The sequence below is a fragment of the Falco punctatus genome (assembly GCF_963210335.1).
Source record: "Falco punctatus genome assembly, chromosome: 2".
Lineage (NCBI taxonomy): Eukaryota > Metazoa > Chordata > Aves > Falconiformes > Falconidae > Falco > Falco punctatus.
Genome location: NC_137581.1, coordinates 76,051,316 through 76,072,256, shown reverse-complemented (window position 1 = coordinate 76,072,256; position 20,941 = coordinate 76,051,316). Strand labels below are relative to the sequence as shown.

At 43.5% G+C, this 20,941-nt stretch overlaps 1 protein-coding gene across 3 annotated transcripts in view; it reads right to left on the bottom strand.

The window, feature by feature from the left end:
* Positions 1-7,195: 7,195 nt before the first annotated feature.
* Positions 7,196-20,941, bottom strand: part of CLIC6 (chloride intracellular channel 6) — a 36,641-nt gene continuing 22,895 nt past the window's right edge. For all 3 annotated transcript variants that reach the window (XM_080374711.1, XM_080374712.1, XM_080374713.1), the window contains 5 exons: positions 16,333-16,442; positions 15,767-15,892; positions 14,479-14,585; positions 13,461-13,642; positions 7,196-12,065 (listed from right to left, as the gene is read on the bottom strand). In XM_080374711.1, the coding sequence (XP_080230837.1) occupies positions 11,904-12,065; positions 13,461-13,642; positions 14,479-14,585; positions 15,767-15,892; positions 16,333-16,442 (687 nt within the window). In that variant the 3' untranslated portion in view covers positions 7,196-11,903. The remainder of the gene's footprint in view (positions 12,066-13,460; positions 13,643-14,478; positions 14,586-15,766; positions 15,893-16,332; positions 16,443-20,941) is intronic.

Sequence of the window (20,941 nt, the reverse complement as noted above, 5' to 3'; positions counted from 1 at the left end):
GGAAGGGGTACCTGTGTGTTTGTTTGTGTGTTATGGGAACATTTTTTGGGAAGGAAAGTTGAAACAAGAAAATCGTCTCCGCTGAAAGGTCTTATAAGCATGCAAGTTTTCAGAGTGCTGGAGATATTTCTCTATGACAAAATTTAAAAATGGAGAGGAGAGCAAGCTGTAAAAAACCTTACTGCAAGCAATATGTCATTGCAGATGCTTTTTTAATATTTTAAGGGCACCCGATTTGTTAATGTTGATTCTGTATGTTTTACTTGTAATACTTGTAATTTACTTGCCATGTCATTCAGCACTTGTGACACAGCATGAGTCAAATATTGGAGAGATAATGATCATATCTTCAGGGCAGAGGTCATGTGGTCATGTTTCAGTATAACTGGAAGCAAAAACACACTCAGGGAGGTGGAGGGATTTAAATAAGAAACAAACCCACAAGCCACATAATTTCCATTTACTTCTATTTGGACCAGTGATCTTTTGCTTTTAAATCTTAGAAAAGGCCAAATAATTTCTTTTACTAACACTTGTAGGTTATGTTCCAGCTTCAGAGGGTGAATGCTATATAAACTGATTCATGTACACCATAGCATCATGCTATAAACAAGTTTCCTCGCTATATTTTAGTATGCCAGATCTACCATCGGCCTGGTTAAACAAGGATCTCACTTCAATCATAAACTTAATGTAGGTTGAATATTTGTCCATAGTTCTCCCATAAAACTTCCACAAAATAACAGGGAATCCGTTTTAACTTAATGAGAGCTGGAAGTGTGCAAATGGGAACAAAGAACAGGATTTATGTGCGTAGCTGACAAACTTGTTATTAACTGGACATGTTTAAATGAAGAACATAAGCCCGTGAGCACTGAATGCTGCTCCAAATCATGGCATGAATGTTCTGCTACAAGAACCAGCATTAAATTATAGTAGTCCATAAACAACATAAATTCTGTGCAACAAAACCATACGGCTAATCCCAAACAAAGAAGAGAGAGATTTGCAGCTTTCCCAGGTCAAATTTGGTAGATGTCTCAGCACAATAGAATTTTTTCTGAATTTTAGACCTTGTCTGTAGGCATCTAAAAACCCTCTCCACTCTGCAGTCAGCTGAATTAGACTGTGGCGACACTTGTCACTGCCAGAGCTGCCACAGTGCCTGGTTGGATTTTCTATCAGAGGTGTTTCTTGTGAGTGGGCAGCTCTGTCTGAATCAATCTGGGTTTATGCTTGTGTAACCCACATCATCTGACCTAGGTATTTCTGTACCAGGACAATTTCAAAGATCCCATCAGAGCATAGAATTGCTTTCCTGGAGACTCAGGACAGCCACGTGTATCTTGAAAGGCAGCTTTTGCGTAAGTGGGAAAAATGGGTGAGGTTTTACAAGTAGCAATGCAACAGGTTCAGCACAGAATAATATAGTTAACCTCCCCCCAGGCTCTACTTTCTGTTCATTGCCCTCCAATTTAGAGTTTGCTTTGCAGTACACTGTGGGCAGGTTTCTGTCAGGTACATCTATGTTGTTTCAAAAGCTGCATTTTAAGTAATATTGTTTGTGAAATTAGACAATTGCATACTCACTGAGTAGACCATTTACACCCATGTGATGTACTGGTAAGTAAATAGTGAGTACACTCCACAGTCTAGCAAATTTGAAAAGTTGGTTATATACTATTGCATTATTTGCTTCTTGTTCCCAGCTTTGGTCCCCTTTGAGTTATCTTCAGGGAAAGGGAAAGTTGTAACTCTTTCCTAAACCGGAACTTTCATCTCCTCAAGGACTCTTTGAGGATTTGGGTAAAATGTTCTCATTAAACTAACTTCAGGATAGAAACCAAGCATCTTGTTTGCGCAGTTTCTGTAAAGCCTGAAGCATGCCAAAACAGGGAGCACCACCTGAAACCACTGCAGGAGAGTAACTCAGCAGGTGCTGCGTGGCACTGAGATTGAGTATCCTTCTCTCTCGGTATCTTTGAAATTTGAAATCTCAGACATACCAAGCATATGTTGGGTCTGGAAATCTCATCAAAAAAACTCTGCTAGGCACACAGGTATATAACAAGGACCACCGAGCTTTCCAAGTCTGAGCTCTCTTCACCCAGCCAGCAACAAGCACGTATGTTCTGGGACTGCTTACGCTGGCTTTGCTAGACTTTTATTCCAGCAGACATTATTTTTACCCTTTGTCTGTCATTCAGAAGCATTTTGTGCCTTTGTGCATAACATTGTGTCTAGATAATTGTGACATATCTTAAAAAGGAGTTTAAGCTCTAAATATTTGCCTCTGTATGTCTGATTGGTTTTTCTTCAGTCTTTTGTTGTCTGCTGTATCTTGGTGGTTCTGGCTGAAGGTGGCAAGGCAGTGTTCATCCACTTGCTAACCCAGGTTGGTGTGGCCACGCTTCTCTAGGCAGAGAGGGGTAGGGATGCATTTGCCCAGCACACACCTGATACTGCTCTTCTCAGGTCCACTGTCCACAAACGCACGCGTTGACTGAGCACCTCAAATATAAGCATGCGCTTCGCTGCCTTTTTCCTGGCTACCCTGTTGCCTACTATTCCTGAGTTAGGGCTGTGACCCTTCCTAATGCCTGCAAAAAAGTTACGTGCTTGGAAACTTACCTGAGCAGGGAGCTACCTACATAAGCAATAATTAAAATACAGAGCAAGTGCCTCAGACTGAAAATAAGCCTTCTGTGCTGGTGTCTCAGGCAAATGAATGCCCCAGTCTCAAGCTGTAACTCCTTATCTGTAATTAGGCACTTACAGATCTGGTGTTGCTGTTAAAAACCACAAGGCTTTTATTGCTTGTGCATAGCAGTAGCTAGTGGTTTGAGTACTTGTTCAAGAAGAGTTTCCAGGGTCACATGTCTGTTATCTGAGCCACAACGGTGTTTGAATCTCCAGAAAGTATCCACCTACCAAGATCTCTGTCAGTCTTAACTGTCATACCAGTAGTAAAATGTTCATTGTACTGTCAAGAAGTCAAAGCGTCTTCCTATCCACTTTAGAAAGTCTCAACAACTCAGATGTTCATTCTCTAACCAGGGACAGAAGTAATGCGAGAGGTGAAGCTGACCTTTGAGGGACACGTGGCAATGCTATGTTTATGGAAAGCTGAGCTATGGGAAGAGCCAGCTCTGATAATTTTCCTCATGGATGCATCTTGTTAAGTGACAGATCATGCTGAAGTGTGCAGAAAACAGAATCATCATCTTCCAGAACAGCTTCTAACTGTGTTCCCTTTTTGCATTTCAGCTTACCCCAACACTATGGAAAGAAAGCTGAAATGGTGAGAACAGGCAGCTCTGTGTTTTCTCACATTTGTTACTCTAGTTGTTGTCTAATACCCATATAACTGTCATCATTATTCAGTAAAACAATGCTATGTTTTGTGTTTCTTGGATTGCCGGTGTTCTCAGTTTCTAGGGGCTGCTTCACTGACATCGTCCTACATTTGTACTGTTTTGGACAGGAAGATATAAATGGAAGTCCATCTGATCCTCCATCTGAACTGAGCAAGGACCTCATGGAAATAAATCCTTTACATAGGAAGAACTTCTGGAAGCCTTCAATGCTAACCTCCTGGAATATTAAGAAAGGTGGGACTTAAGAAGTGATGCTGTACCTTGTCTACTAGGCACTGGGTCACTTTGGTACCATAGCTAGTGTTGTAGAAGGTGCTAGAAGTGCCTGACTAAAAGAATGTCTACTGTAAACCATAGCTTTCTTACTGAAGCACTTTCACCTAACATATACCCACAGGTTTGAGACATCAATCCATATATCCAAATGATTGAGACATCAATCAGTCCCTAGGGCCATCCAAACACTTGATTCATGCCAATCGTGCCAGGTGTTGGTGAGGCCCACCATAAAGAGGGATCTGTCTGGGCCATGAAAACCACTGAACAGTAACCAGAGAGTAGACATTTTAGCCATTATCAAGTTGAATCAGATCTGACCTCACATTGCCAAAGAGAACAGATGCACAGATCCCCAGGTATTTATAAAAAAGTCTCTCTCAGGAAAGCTCTCTGGTGGTTGGAGTTGGTGTGTGAGGGACCTCACTTCAACACAGTTTGCCTCATGTCTCTGGACTAGAAGTATTTTCCTTGTGCCTCTTTCAGTTCTGTGGATATGAAATGAGAATAACACCTTTCTTTTTGTGACAAGGGTGTTGTGGCTGTAAGTGTACTTCTGAGGCATTCAAACAGCAGCAATAGAAGTGAGATAGGAAGCTGGCTAGAGATTAAGTGTTTTGACATCTTTTGGCATGAAATCTTTTGGGATTATTTTTTTAAAGACATCTCATTTTTAACTGGCTTTCAGACCTTTTCAAATGTCAACTTTACAAATGAGATGTTTTTAATCCAGTTATATTATTTTGACTAATCACCCGTTAGATTTTATAATGTAATTGCATTACAATTCAGGGGAGAAGGGTGTTCCATTTACAACTTCTCCCACTCCTATTTTGGTCATGTAATTTCTTACAAAGTTAAAGTATCATACCTGAACACTTTTTGAGTGTGCATTTGTGTGTAAAACATTGTTATGTGCAGTACAAAACCTGCTTATTTCTCAGAAGGTTTACCTCTTTTTAAATTTTTTGTTCTTGCACCTTCTCCTTTTCTACTTCTCTCTTTTGTTCTTGTCCCTTCTAGTTCCTGCGCTTTGGATTTATATTCCCAGTAGATATATAAATCAGTAATTCAGTACCTAACTAGCAGTTCATAGCCCTGAGTGAGAGTGAGAATCACAAGTCACATTTTTCTTTTTTTATGATTTGTAACTAATTACTAGCCGTCTGCTAGAACAGAAAACCAGGCAAAACAGAAGAAGGAACACTTACCTCTTTGATCTGTCACACTTTTAAAGTCAGTTAATTCTTCCAAAGGTCTCATTCATGATTTTTGCAGCTGCAATTAATAGTGGTAACTGTACTTCACTTCAGCATTGTATAACACACGTTTGATGTACTGGAAGATTTAAAAAGCCAAGCAACAAACTAAAAACTATTGTCTATTTCAAAGTGGGCAGAGTAATGTTTTGGAGCTTGTTACATCTTGGTCTCTCTTTTTGCACACTGAGTACCCCTCAGTCCTGCCTGAAGCTGCCCTTGGGTGGGATCTCCTGATTCTGCCTCTCACAGTGGGGTTCAAGCACAACATGAGCCGTTCACCTCACATGCTTATCACACTGTAGGGACAACTGAATTTGTGTCCCCTCTGATCTACTATTCTGTGGGCCCTGGGAGAGCTTCTATCTCAAGGTGTGCACTCAGCCGCAGCTGGCATGAGACCTGAGTGAGCAGCTCATCTGCAGGCCCCAGGTAAAGATTCTATGTTGCTTACACCAGGGGCAAGAAAGCCACTCTTTGAATAAGGAAAATGCAGATGGAGACTAAAGCATTCCAGTGCCTTCCCACATTTATCTAGAAACAACTCAACTTGGTGAGAACCACCTTGCTGTGGTATTAGGGGTTTGTCTACATGACACAAGCAGGTAATTGTGGATACCCTGTGAAACAGGGTACTCTAACCTGGACAGTGTCATCTTGGTGAAGAAAATCAGGCTAACTTATAGGCACTTCGGACAGCTGAACCAGGCTGGAGTGCTGTCACACAAGCCTGTGGAGCCAAGGTGATTAATTGTCTTCATGAGGATGCAGGAACATGAGTAGCTGCTATGGCTGCTCTCACCTCTGCAGCAGCTGTGGTTCAGCAGGCTGTTTTATCAGTTCATTGATGCAGTTATCTGGCTTTGCCTTTGCTACATTTCCCAAGGCACAAGCTTTATCTAGAATGATATGGGAGAGGGAGGAAGGAGGTGGGGAGAGGCCTTCAGTGTAGCTCAAATTACATCCACAGTGATGTCAGCTCTATCAGAGGAGATTTTGCTGATACCAGCAGAGGAGCAAGCTTCAGGAGGACTATCAGTAGGATACCGATAGTAGGAGTACCTACTGATGCAAGAATGGTAGGACTTTCCATCCACATTACAAAGTATTTTAATGAATGCCCTTACTGTAGGGACATATGACCTTGCAGCCTGTTAGCTCAGGCATCCTTTGGCAGAGAGGGGCTTGTAACACTCTACCTGCTACAGTACAGTCATGTGTAAAGCACACGGAGCCTGTACGGTGGATCAGTGGATTTGACATGCAGCATCCTCTTTGCAACCTGTGTAAGGTCCAACTCTCTGTAGCCTCTTGCAAGAGTATGGATTTATTACCTGGAGCAACTGACAACTATTTCAGTATCCTACAATGGAGTGAGCTGGAAGATCTGATCTGTGAATACTCCTATAGGCAAAGGAGCAGCAGAGTTTTCACCTCTAGAGACCCCTTGTCATCACTGTAACCCTCAAATTCCACTTAAGAGGAGTGAAACTTTTAGTAGCTTGATGCTGATCCTAATGTTTTCAAAATGAAGAACAAGAAGTTGGATGAAAGCAACTTTTCAAAAGTTTTTCAACAAAAGAAGATATGGGTTTAGTTTACATGTTGTTTTACTTTTCAATCTTGAGTTGAAAACGAAAGTTTGGTATTCAGTGGTGGTCTTTTCTTCTCCAGCACTTCTACCTCTCATTTTTCCTCTTCCATCACTGAAAAAAAAATAAAAAAATAAAAGGGAAGGGAACGATAGAAGGAAGAAACCCAAGAAAAACAACCGCCTTCAGTTTTTGAGAAGGAACATTTATTTTTCTTTCAGTTCATTGGTTTGATTTAATCAATAAGTTGAACAATTTTCAAGTTTTGAAATAAGACTTGTTTCCCTTAGTTAATTTCTAGAAGAGATTTTTCTGTTTGCATTCTGCTCATCAATAAAAACATCTTAATCAGCAGGAGTCCAGTTTAGACCAGGACCTGGAAAAACCTTGCTCCTTTACTTCTTTGCCATTTGCTAGTGAAGGAAAACTGAGTGCTGGTCTGAGCCATGCCTTAGCAACCAGCTTGATTTATCCCATTGCTCATGAGCAGGGCCTGCATTTGAGTCTTTGTCGCATGAGACCACTAAGAGTAGTTCAGGGGTATGATGCCAGATAAGGCTGCTGACAGGAGAACGTAGCAGTGTGCTGTGTGACAAACCTCTGCTCTCCCAGCCCTGTCAGGTGTTCAGGATCTTTCAGCAGGAAACTCAGTCTGGAGGGTAGCAGCTCCCTTGCGTTGTCAGTAAAGTCATGGTGAGTGTCCACAAAACCACTATGAACCTTAAAGTAGCTTCTAACGGTCCATGGGGGGCATCTGGGTGGCTGGCAGCTATTGGGTGATACCAGCACTTGGAGTGGCTAGTTGAGAGGGACGTTTGCTAACCTAGTCAAGGCTGTGGATAGCTTCTGTTGACTTGAACTTCCAGGGTCACGCCTCAGCTTAGCAGTTGATTACTGGTTCTTGACAGCTTAGAAATAGCCTTCCTAATAACCTAGAAAAAAATCTGCTTTTAAACTAAACTTCAACCAGTTATAAGGGGCTTGTGAAATTTAGATGTTTGCTTATACTCAAAAAAATAGCATGTTGATACAGATGAGGAATACTATTTTGCTATCACAAGGTCTATTTTTTCTGTGTTTGGAAGCTATTTTAAATAAATATAATGCATTGAATACATTACAGTTAGTTACCCTGCATTTGATTTTATTTCAGCTTGCTTTTGGAAATACTGTGTTGAGCGCAAATAGTGTTTGACCTTCAAGTTGATGGGTCATACTGAAGACTAGGATACTGAAGCTGAGAAAGAAACTTTCAAACTTTGAAGACTTTTCTACACAAGCAGTTGAAAAGCAATTAAAAAAATAACTGTCTTACCGTATTTGCCTTGCGTATAATAGATGCTTAAAAGGGACATATAACAGATTTTATTTGAAATGATAATAAAACCATTTTTTGTACAAGCAAAACCACAGAGACTTCTTGTGCTAATAAGCATTTGGAAATCAGTAGCTCTATCTCCACAAACATGTCTTTAAATAATGGAACATGATCTCTGCCCTGGCATGGGATCAAACACTACAAATCTGTGTCTAAATACAACATCTTCCTGCATGTCAAGGCCACTCAGACAGCTGGTGGTACTGTTAACACCACAGCTTGCTTTCTCTCTCCCTTTATCGCATCTAATTTGTTCTCCAGAACACTGTTTAAAGAAAATCTTTCCATGGTCTTTTAGAAATAGAGTAACTCAAATGCGGACAGAGGTATTTTCTTAAAATGTGTTTTAGGAAGGGTGAGGCTCAGACACTCCACATGCTTAGAAGATAGGGATTCATTTCCTGTGGGATCGTGCAGACACTTTAGCTCACCCTGCCCCAGGACAAAAGAAGTTACTGCAATTTTCTGATATGCTGGGTCGTTTCTATGACTTCTCTACCAACATCTCGTCCCTGTGTTGCCAGATATACACAAACACCAACCATAATGTGCTGGTTTAGGTAGCATCATGTGTGCCCAACAATCCATTGTGGACGGCTGGAGCAATGAACTTCTTTTGCATGAGTTAAGAGGAATAAGGAAACCACAAATCATTAGGTTTCAAAAACTATCAGTGGCCACAAGCATTTAATCAAATATCCTTCCAAGCAATGTCAGATTTTAAGGGAAAAACACACCTCTGGTGAGTTACTGAGGCTTTTTTTCCCTTCACCTGACAGTACTGGAAGTACAGGCATGTGATTCTGATAAAGCCTGAGAAAAAGAGGACAGGGTGCAGGGGGGTGGTTGAATGATCTAGAAGCAAAAAGAAGTTTCATGGTGTCTATAAACCATAAACATGTACGTAACACAGAGCCTGGTATGGCTTTTGCCCTTTTTGCTCAGTAAGAATGAATGGTGATGAGCTGCTGGCGAGCCCAGGAAGTCCAGCTCCTGAGCTGCAGCCAGCCCTGGACAGAGACATGGGTGCTAGTTTGGATTTGGAAAGCAGGCAGGGCCAGGCCACAGGGTAGTTGTTACCGTGGGCCCAGGGAAAGGAACCCAGTGTGGGACCTTATGGAATAAAAGGGTGATACTTATTCTAAACAGCACATATTTTACTCACTTGTGGTGTCCCATGGGTCATCTGCACCCAGACACCCACCCAGACAAACTGTGTGAGGGGACAGGCCAGTGCCACCAGCTGTGAGGTCCAGGAACAGCTCTTGGTTTCTTCACTGGTGACACAAACTGTTTTCTGGATGTGCCTTTTGTAATGTACAGGGGTTTGTCATGATCTTTAAGTCAAAGGCAAAATTCCTGTTTCCTATTCTTCTGTTGTTTTATCAGGATGTTTTACAGCACCCCTCTTGTTCCTCCTCATCTCTTTACTTGAGCTTGAGGCTTCAGTTTGTTCTTTGCCTCCTTGCTATCAGGTCCTTTGAATGAATTTACTTGTACAATGTCCTGTAGCGATCAACCTATGAATTTTTTAACCCTGTTTTTTGTATTTCTTCTAGTGCTTTCACACATATTTTCATTAATCTTCACCAACTTCAAGACTTGTTACAAATACTCTGACCTGTGCCAAAGACCACTAGCCCTCACCAATGTCGAGACATGATTTGGAGATAGGCACTTTCCCCCACAACCAGTGTGGCCACCCTGTTTCTAGGAGATAGAAACGAGCCATATGGATGTGAACCACACATTGCTACGTGCTCTGAAGGCCAGAGGATAGCCTAGGCTCTCTTGTTGTTTATTGATGATAAACAGCCATAACTGTATTTATGGTGAGAAGAGAGAGCCAGGAGCCATCTTCTGCATTTGGATTGCTGCAAGAGCTGCTGAGCGGTCTGGGCAGTCCCTGGCTGTTTTGGATCACCCCAGTTGGATCTCGCCAAGACCGAACAGTTACAAATGTGGCCAGCCCCAAAGCAGCATGGATGTGGGACAGTTGTAGGTGACTTGGCAGTCAAGGATCACATGCTGGCCCTTTGGTATTTTATTAATCAGTAACAGGCACAGCCAGTATGTATTGCTCCCAAGATCTCACTGCAGGTCTGAAACATGCATGATTCCTCCAAAACAAGTGAAAGTTGGGTTAAATTTTGCCTTGTATTTCTTAAAATCTCGGTCACTGTTACAATGCAGCTTACCAGGAAATTTTCAAGGAAATAAAAGACAGAACACTGCTCAAATTACTTATGAATTTGTATATTTTCTATTTAAATTTGTAAGGCATATGAAAAGAGTATACAGATTTAATTTTTAATATGTAATATATATGTATGTATGTATTTGAAACAGTTAGTAATATGTGATGAGTGTTCAGTTACCAACCCCAATATGAGAGTTCACAGTTGAGAGTGAGAGGGGAAAGGTATTGTGTCCGTTTTCTCTAAAGCCGAAGTAAAACTACATTTAACACTGCTTACAAATCATTGTGATGACAACACATTTGCATCAGAACTGCGTAGTGTGTGAGATGAAGACACCACAAACACAATATATCTGACACTTGACTATTACTATTAAGTAATGCTTTGTTAGAAAGCAGGTGTATGTTTGACATGGGCAAGGATGAATGACTGGTCTTATTATAGCGTCTTTTCGTGGCAGGAGGTGCTGTAAAGGCTATTTTTAGCCATTTTCACATCTATTATGTACACACAGGCAAAATCCATTAGAATGAAACTTCCAGGTGACCCTATGACTGAAGCACTGCTCCTGTGTGCTTGCTGAGGGCCTGCTCAGCAGAAAGCGGCTGTGGACATCTCTTTTCGTAGTCCACACAGCTCTAATAGTGCGCTCCCTGATGCCAGGCTAGGGGGTCTTTCTCACCAGTACTGACCACCTTGAACACAGACTCACGCAAGGCTGGAGGGTTTCATCTAATCCATGCCCTGCCTAAGGCAGGAGGCAGGTCTGTGTTGTTCCTGGAAGATACCTGTCTGGATCAGCTGTAAAGCTCCCAGCAGTGAAGTCCTAACAGCTGCCCTGGGAAAGCCAATATGCTGGAGCTCAATTAGGAAAAGGAAGTATAGAGGGACTGTTTCTTTCCTCTTTGCTTTCCAAAACCAAATGAGAGTCATGGAAGCAGGAGAAAGAGAATCTACATCAGTATCTGGGGGCAGATGTTCACCCATTTCTTCTGCCTCCAGTGACAACCAAGCCTCTCCCTCCTCCCTTGTCAATTATCTATTGTCTGATAGTCTGTACATCAGTGATAGTCTGTGTTCCTCTCTTGGGAGCACCGAGAGGGAAGTTTGATGGGTTATGCAGCCCTGAGAGAGAAGGCAGGAATTTTTTTAAATTTATTTTTTTATATCAAAGCAGACTCATGCAATGTAAAAAGGAGTTGTTCTTCATTGACCTGTCCTGCAGGTCTCTAGCATGGAGGAGAGGGCCTCGGGGACATAAGGTGTGGTCCCACCTACAGGCTGGCCTCTCTCCTGGGTTAACCAGGGCACTGTATGGGCACCAGCTGCTGGCTTGTGGCCCTCCGAGGCTTGCAGAGAAGCAAACAAACCCTCCTGGTAACTGTGAAGTTTGGCAACAACTGTGAAACAGAGATCAGAGGCAGCAATAACGACAGGTTAAATGTGTGTTAGAAACAGGGCTATTTCTTCTCAAATTTCAGTAATTTAGCATAAGTCACTAGTCTGTAATATTGCTATAATCGTGTGACCTACACTGTTCCCCTAACTTCAATAAATGCTTTAATATTGACTGATGCCTTCCTTTAACTTGTAATGCACAACAGACATTCATGTGTGCAGACATCTGTACAGACACACAAACATATACATACATAATTTAAGAACGAGCAAATAATGCTATACAATCATTATAAAAGAAGTATTGGCCAATAGCAGAACTTAAAATTACACTGCAGAATGTATGGTGGCTTTTGCTTTTTCCATCTTGGCTGGTGCCCATCTAAATCTCAGAAGCTATAAAGAACGGAGGCATCTTCTGTTTACTTCATTCTCTTTGCAACATCCAAATAGGCATATTCAATTTCTTGATCAGCAGGACAAGTATTTGTAAATTCATCTCTTGCATATGCATTGTTCAAGTATCTTGAAATCCCTGTCATTTCAGGTGGAAAATCAAAATTTCTGTATTTTTTTGCAACAACCTTTTATTAAAAGAAAAAAGAAAAATACCATTACACACATGATCTACAAAAAAACCCAAATCTACTCTTTATGCACATTTTTAATTTTCAATGTGTAAGTCTGTTGTTATATGCAACACAAGGGGAAAGGAGAAGGAAAGACATGCAAAAAAAAGAGAAGATATGGGATGAAGAAAGCTAGCTAACACGCTAACTCACTTTAAAGGATTTATTTGTTATAAATTTTCAGCTAGAGCTATGCAGAGCTATGTGGACCAGTAGACCACACCTGGAAGAGACACAGCTTAAAACGGCAAAGGAGCTAGCATAAACCAGAATTAACAGAATAATCTTACAGTAACAAACTGGCCCACACTTTCACTGAAACAGAAAGGAAAAACTTGAATTAAAATACTAAATTTCAGATGGCTAGGGAAAGCAACTATTGGGCAATACCTAATCCCTCCCTGCTGGCCAGTAAGGACAGTGTGATGTTCATCCTCTATCATCCTTTGTACATTCACCTGAAATAAGGTGATTCTCCCTGTATTGGTTCTGCTGACCCTTGCTCCCTCTTGAGCTTCGCTGTGCCTGAGCTTTACATGGACGTGGGAAAGGGCTCATTCCCTTGCTGCTCTCTGGAACAGGTTCAGCTAGAACATCTCTGGGGAGTTTTCACTTGTGGAGTTCTCAGAAAGCAATTCAATCCACTCTTCCTCTGGCAAAACAGTTGTCAAAAAGGAAACATTCTGAAGTGACCTCGTTTGTTTGAAAACCAATAAATTTCCAGCATGGCCATTTCTCTTCCAGAGCCTGGTTAGCTCCAGAGTAGCCCAGGGACAGGCTGTGACAACACCCAGACACCTCAGTTACCAGGACTGTCAGATGTGTGTGGATGCTGCACAGGCCTGCCAGGCTGGGAGCCTTGGCTGGAAGGCAGCGGGCGGTGGTTACCCTGCCAGTATTATGGGTACTAGTGGTGATATTCGGCAAAGCAAGAGTTGGATGAAAGGTGAGGAAGACAGATCTTAATTTCAGCTTTTGCTGGATTCTTGAATTGGCATGGAAAAAATAATTTAACCTTGCCGGTCCATGGTCATGAGCACTTTGTAAATGAAATGCAAATGAAAACACTTCTCAACAGCACTGAGTATAGGAACCTGTTTCATACTTGCGAGAGGCCTAGAGACTGCAGTCACAGCCCAGACATGAAATCAGATATTCTGGGTCCAGAGCCACCAATACGAGGATCTGCCTAGCTGTGCTGTAATGAAACAGCCTTGCTCATTAGCATTCAATGTCCCTACACAGCTGCTGTGTGCCCTCAGAACAGATACAGCATCCTTTGCTTTTTAGAAAAGGACTTAAGCCTCTGTGCCACCCTGCTCTTTGGGAAGCTAAAAAGCAAATGCAAACCTTGATTATATGGAGCTTTGGTAGGAGGTTGCAATCCGCTAAGGTGAGCTCATCTCCATCCAGGAACTTCCGGCTGGAAACAGTGATCTCCTCAGTGCTGTAAGCATCGATTTCATCAGGCAAGGGGCTATTTAAATAGTTGTCCAGCTTCCTCAGGGCTTTAAGCAAAGATTTTTCCAAATCTAGGTTAAGACAATAAAAAGGTCATTTAAGTCTGTACCAAGGTCTCTCTGACACCAAGCAGAAAGGCAATTCCTGCATCTTGTCTCCTGGCACCAACCCAGCTTGCAAACACCTTGCCATGCCAGTTCCTGCAATTCCTTTATCCTAGGCTTAAAATTTAATGCTGGGATAAGAGCTTTAAGTAGCTAAAGGGAGTTCTGAGAAAAACCAGACTGGAGCTGTGTTACCAAAAAGGGCTCCTCAGACACCTCTGTGGAGCGTGCTTTTGCAGAGTGGCCCAGCAGAGTCACTCCATCTTCACATCGACTCCTGCCTTGGGAGCCACGGAGCAAGTGCTTGCCCACAGGTAGGACAGTAAGGCTGGGAGTGATGACAGCAAACCAGTGGGATGCCACTTTGGGGTGTATGGGAAACTCTGGAAAGAGGTGAGTTAAGGCATGGTGGTAGTGAGGGTCCTGCTCTAGAAAGACTTGCCATGGGGCTAGAGTCCTCATTATTTATGGAAATGGTGTAGAAAGGCCAGATCTCAGTTCAAGTGGGCTGTGCTTTTGGCAGAGCTGTGCGGAAGGCGTAGCCTTACAGGCTTGAGAGCTGAAGAAACAAGGAGGAGCTGCACCTGGTGCTCCCATGCTGACAGTGGTAGCTGTGTAAACTAACTTTGGGAATCCTCAAATAAGAGAGTGAATAGGCCAGATTTCCACAGTCTTTACGCTCTGGAAAATGACTGTTTAACCTAAGCTGTAAATGAGGTATCTCCAGCACAGTGTACTAGAATTGTACAGCTCTAATTTCTCCCAGTAGCTACCAGGGCCGAAAAAAGGACTGCAGCACGTACTTTCATTAGCATCTTTTCTTGGGTTCTTTATGAATGCAGAGAATTTTGCAAACACATCATTTCCTGCAGAGTTTGACTCAGGGTGGTTCGGTGCAAGTTTGGGATACCTGAGGAGTTAAGAGAAACAAAAAGAAGTTACATGACTAGCCTTTATTTTCGTCTCCACTAACATATATTATTTACAGTGCAGCGTCACAATACGCAGCCACATAGGACTACAAATGACTTAGTAATTAATTTTAAACCATACCTAAACCATGTGGATGATTACCTTTTCCTGAGGGAGACGGGAGATGACTGTAAGGCTGCAAACACTGCCCAAACAGCCCAGCGCCTCTCCCAGGCCTCCTCCACTGGAGGTGAGGCTGTGTGGAGCATGGCTTCTGCCGTGAGAAGGAATGGAGGGAAAGTCCCTACTCACACTAGCTGCTGCTCCTCCCAGCCTCCTCACCTGGACCCCTCGTGCATCAGCAAGCTCAGAGCAGCCAGTCCAGTAGCTGCTGCTGCCAGGGGCAAATAGGAAGGGAAAAGTGGAGGGGGGGAGCTGCTTGCCCAGTTTAAGTCAGGTTCAGCTGCTTGAGAAGGGAGCGCTGCCAAGGGGGCTGCTGTCCTGGGGGAGAGAAGGTGCGTGGGTGGGGGACATGATGCTGCTCATGGTGGGACAGCAGGGTTTGGGGTGCGGTGGGAATTGCTGCTGGGGCGGGGAAGGACAAGTACAAAACTCAGACCCTGGTGTGCACCAAGATGTCCCACCTGGCCACTCAAAATGAGCCCAGCTATGTCTGCCATGTGGGAGGCTTTCTCTGCCCTTTTCTTCCAACTACCTGCTCCCAGTAAGTGTAATTATTTGTATAGTGTGAAGAGGGAAACCTTGAACAAACACAGGTGGAAAAGAGGTCAGGTTTCTGCAGTGGCACACAGGCTTCTGCACATGCTTGCTGCAGTGACATGGATATCATGCCTTGGGAACAACTGTGGTGGCACAGCAGTGATCTCGGGGCAAAGGCAAGATCAGCAGGAGGAGTGCCACCGGCATCTCAGAGCCACCCCAGGGCCACCCCTGGCATGGTGCTGGGCTTCAGCACCGTTTCACACCAGCCAGAGTTACCCCTCCATGCAAGCTCCACTGCGGTGGCCGTACCAGCCCCCGTGAGCCTCCCAACATGCAATTACAGCACGTGCAGCTCGCTGCGGGCATGACCTGCCGAAGCCGAGGGGGTTCGGTCACTGACCCCTGTTGAGGGCTGTGAGGGGCTAAAAGCAAGAGACGCAGTCAGAAATACAGTACCGGGGCGGTGCTAGCTTTTCTTCCAAGAACTCCTCGATCTTATTGACATCAGTTTTCACTTCACCATCAAATGTCATGAAGGGGGGGTTTGTTCCTGGGGCAAGGTTCTGCAGGTCAGCAGGCTTTCTGATGAGAGGAAAGAGATGGGGTTAATCCGAACAGGAACCACATTTGAAATTTCTACACTTAATCGCAATGAACTGTTTCACCTTTAAAATGGCAGGCTGCTCTTTGTTACAAAATAAAACTTAGCCAGCTGCTTCACACTGGTGGTGTGAAAATTCGTGAACCCATATCTGAATGTGCTCTGAAATGCTTAAAAAAAACCCTAAAATCTTCTGTGGTATGTTACAGAGACCTACTGAAAAACAGGTTAAAATCCCAACTGCTTCAAAGGAGTTAGTCCACTTTATACTAGTGAACCCTAAAGAGAAATCAGGCATCAGATTGTTAATGCAATGCCAAGCCATGGTGCACATTTCAAATCTATCAGAAGAGAATCACCCTCTAGAATCACCATTTTGGAAAAGTTGTTCTGAAAAGGAGAATTCTGTTTACAATCTCACCTTTTCAAATCCACGGTTGTGACATTAAATATGACACCTTTTAGCCACAGAATCATAAAGAGACGCTGAGAGAACGGGCAATTTCCAATACTTTCCCCATCACTGCCAGCCTACAATTAAAAAAAAAAAAAAAGTATACATACATCTGTGATGCTAGCAAAATTTGACAGCAGATGCAGTAGGAAAGGAGAAAACCCAGATCTGCTATGAGCACCTATAGCATATTAGTCATCTCTACTAATACTTATTTTCCTGCAAAATTTCTTTATATCCTCCTCCAAACATGCACACAGATATGATGAAGAATCCTGTCATTTTGGAGATGTAGTTTTTCATTAAAATGCATAATTAATATTGTCACAAGTTAGAAAATAAAACTGAAATCACAGCAGTCCTTCCAAAGGAAATAGTCTCCACCTCATTTGTCAATGCGAACATTAATCTACCTAAGTCACTGCAAGATTAAAACACATTAAATCAGTTTACGATCAGAGGAAACAAAGAAAGATTACCAGCATAAGTTGAGATGTAACATCTAAAGCACTTAAGGGCATAAACAGAATATATCAAATAAGACTCTCAAACTAAGCAACGATGAGGGCCACGGAGAAGGAGGGAAGTTCGGCAGTAGCCTTGCTCCAGCCGAACCCACCTGTCTTAGAGCTTTGCTGACCTGAGGGCTAATGAAGCAGAAGTGCCCCAGCCCCCTGGATAATCCTCCTTGTTACAGACACCAGGCTCCCACTTTTAAGACTGAACTGCGGCCGTATCCAAGTCACATAACCTCTCTTTCTGTGTGCCCCTGTAATAAAGGTCTTTCCTTTTTGGCTAAACAAATCATCAGGTGTCAGTGTAAAGCACATGACGTGCAACTCGCTGTGTGCGTGGCCATAGAAGTGTTGCTCTCACATACCTTGCATTGCATTTTGTTAAGAGGCTTCATAACAAGGAGGTGAAGTCTTGCATAGCTGCTAAGTTTGGCTTACACAACACTGTTGGAAGAGACCAGAGGCCTAATTTTTAAGCCTTTCATACGATTCTCCTTAAGCAGTTTTAAAACTTAGATTAAACGTAAGGGCACAGAGGTAAAAAAAAACCCAAACCAACAGATGTATAATTTACTTAGTTAATAGGTTAGTTCATTTAGGTTTCCAGACCTTATAACCAAACAACACATGTTAATGAAACCAGCCCTGCTTGCTCTTCCACCTTCCTTGACACTATCAAATGAATCTCAAATACAGTAAAAAGTCCTCCACAAACACACACTGTTGTTGGACCGCTTTACAGTGCTCACCTTCACAAAGAGCTCTATGTCTGGAAACGAGCACCTGGTCTGGAGCAGGCAGGTTTCTGCCACGGAGCTTGAGGGACGCATGAGGAGGGACGCTCCTGTGGATTGAGAAACCGTCCTATCCTGCCTATCAACCCGGAGGATTCTGCTCTGGTAACTCCCTGCTGCTTTCTGCCTCTGGTACTGCAACAACCACTGGCTTTGTCGGCAGTGAAATCCAGAATAGCCTATTGCCTTAAACACTACCAGGGGAAGAAAAATTTTAGAAATGCTAAAACAGCTGGACTGCTGTGTTAGAAAAGTCTTGTTTTGTAGGCGGCAAAAATGAAAGCTGGTCAAAAGCTACCATTGTATTTTTCCTCCTACTCGGGGCACTGCTTTCCAGTGCTGTACAGTTTACAGCAACAAGAAGATAAAAAACTACTGTGTGTTTCACAAAAATGAGACTAGAAATGCTGCTAGCATGTGCTTAAAACAGAACTAAATACATGACACCACCATTTTGTCTCATCCTGCCTCTTACGTCAAGCGTTACCCATCCCCCAAGGAAAAAAAGGGGGCTGAAGGGTATTACTGTGACCCCTTGGTGCCAGCAATGGGCACCCCCACCCTCTGCCAGGCTGCACTGAGGGGAGAAGCAGCAGCCAGGAGACGTTGTTTCAGATGTGCCGTGTCTGGAAGAGGCAGGCAGGTACATCTAGTGATGAGTTGGCTCCTGCCAGCTCCTTTCCAGCTGCCGTTTGCTCTCTGGCAGTGGGGGTGCTGCTGCCACCACCCCCCAGCCCACTGCCCTCGCACCGGCTGTGCTGCCCACAGCCCACTGCCTGCCTGAGATGGGTGTCAGGGAAACACCTTGGGGACAGCAGCCCAACCTGGTACCACCCTGGGCTGGGCTTTGGTGTCTTAAACAGTTTATTATAGAGGAATTTCAACCATTAAAAAAAGTCTGTGATGAAATAATCTTATAGTAACTGATTGCTATGGTCTGGGAAAGGAAGAACACGTGTCCAGAAAATACATTCCTGTATCTGATTTGATATTTTTATTCAGGCTTTGACAGGAAAAAATAAATAACCTCAGCAGGATTCAGGTACCATTTGGAGAACATTCCAGGTAAGCCCTGGGGTCAAGAAGAGCTATGTGATCAAGAGTGACAGCAGAGTGAATTTTTCCTGATCAATTACTATCTTCTGCTGGCTGTTAAATGCTAAAACTTTGATTCCCTCTAACTTCTGTTGTGGGAGCTAAGGAAACACAGCTGTTGCTTCATTTTGTCCCCCATCACCTTGGTGACAGTACAGTTCAGGGAGCTGGACACGGCGGTCCCAGCCTGCTCTTCTGAGGAAATATCTATCCATAGGTAGAGCCAGAGACCTGGCTCAGGACAGACCCGTGACCATGACAAACCAGGCACGAAGCAGACACTCAGTCCCAGTTTGTCCCCAACTGGAATGACATATAGGCGACCAGGAAGGTGAGGGACTGGCAGCCCTGGAGATTTAGGGAAGCAACCTCCTGTCCTGTCTTGTTTCTAAGTGCAAACATTTTAACATCCATATCTGCTTGGGAGGAAAATTCACTACAGCACTACTGTTTTCTGTTTTGCAATGGATAAAATAGCAAACAGTGAATATCTCAGCCTTTTACCTTCATGCCTCTCAGCCTGCTAGCAACCTTTCAAAAAACAGAAAAAAAAAAAATTGAACGCCAAGGAATTGAATAAAACAAGATTAAGCATCACTGATGACAGCAATGCTCTGCCAACTGTAACAACTGAGATGATTGTTTATTTGGTACTTTTTGACTACTTCTGTGGGCTAGTTCTGATAATGTTAAACATGCCAATGAAGTCCAAAAGGCACCTGACCTTCACGTACTGTGCTGTCTCCCATCCCATGCTGCCTACAAGGGACATTTAATAGTGTACTGCCATCTTAACTGTGTTCTGTGCAATGCTGGTGCCATGGTCTCTAGTGAAGTGCTGCAGCGTTTGCCCAGCTTTGCTGTCTCCAGTGGTTATGGTAAACACTGGGCTTTTACAGCAGAAACTAAATTCACAGAGACTAGCATGTTTCCCCATTTACGATGTGGCCACGACCCTTCTCACAGGCGAAGGAGGAAATCTCCCGAGCAGTTTCCTTGTGAAACCACTGGTGCACTTCATCAATATAATTCTAGTCTAAAAGCCCATGCTATCCAGGCTGTGCGGTACATCCCAACATCTAAGACGGGGCCACGTCCCCTAGGGTTGGTGTGCCTGGACTAAGAACAACAGGCAGATCTTTGGGAGTTACTCAGTCAAAAGCCTTGGCCGCTGCGGTCCTACAGTAAGGATGGCCACAGCCATTCAGGTGAGGACAACTGGGAAGCTGATGAACCACATCAAGCTTTAGGAAGCTGAAAACCATTTAGTCCCCAAGGGCTTGAGCTCTGGGTGAGAGGTGAAGGGAGGACAAATCTCTATAGACTTGCCACACCAGGGCTGGTGGTGGATATCTCCAGGTTTCCTTCAGTTCTGCAGAGCTGGAGGCAAATGACAGTAGCCCACGCAGTGATTAAACACTTCCCTACTGTAACAGTGACCGGCAGCCTGAAGTGACTGCAAAACCTTGAGCACCAAATCTGATTCAGACCTTGACATGGCTTGAACTGGCAGCTCAAAGATGCTATAGTTTCCTGTAACCTTTGCTGAAAGCCCAGAACGCTGATATTTTGGCCTTCTGCAGAAAACAGGGTGAATACAGCTAACTGAACTGCCTTCAGATACCTCAGCTCACATATTGGATTAGAGGAGACTATTCTGTTCTCCAAACTCAGCTCATCTAGTTCGGGGAGCTACAATTCCTACTGGGCATAACAGCATCAGTGACACATGCCAAAGGTGCTTGTTCAAGTTTCCAAACAAAGAGTCTGCTGTGATGACACCAGCCACTCAAAAATCACAAGCTGGGACACTGAAATAGCTTTATAGCTGTGTATCGAGCAACACAATAGCTGAAGTATGCCGTCATCATGCGATAATGTACTTTCCAACAAAGCAAGGGTGTTTTTTTTACAGAGGTGAGACTGTGTGTCGACATCTTACTTTGCAGGGACGTGACGCAGCAGTCAGGGAACCAAAAAAGACCGGCCTGTCCCATATTAATACCCCCAGGAAGATAACGCAGCTAAGGGCATTGCAGCCTGGGAGCAAAACGCGCTGCATTTTCCTCCACAGGACTGCTCAGAGATGTGTAACTTTCAGCTGTGCTTGATACACGCACAGAATTTAATTAGTCTTCCTCACAAGATTCAGGGCGAAATCTTAACTCCAGT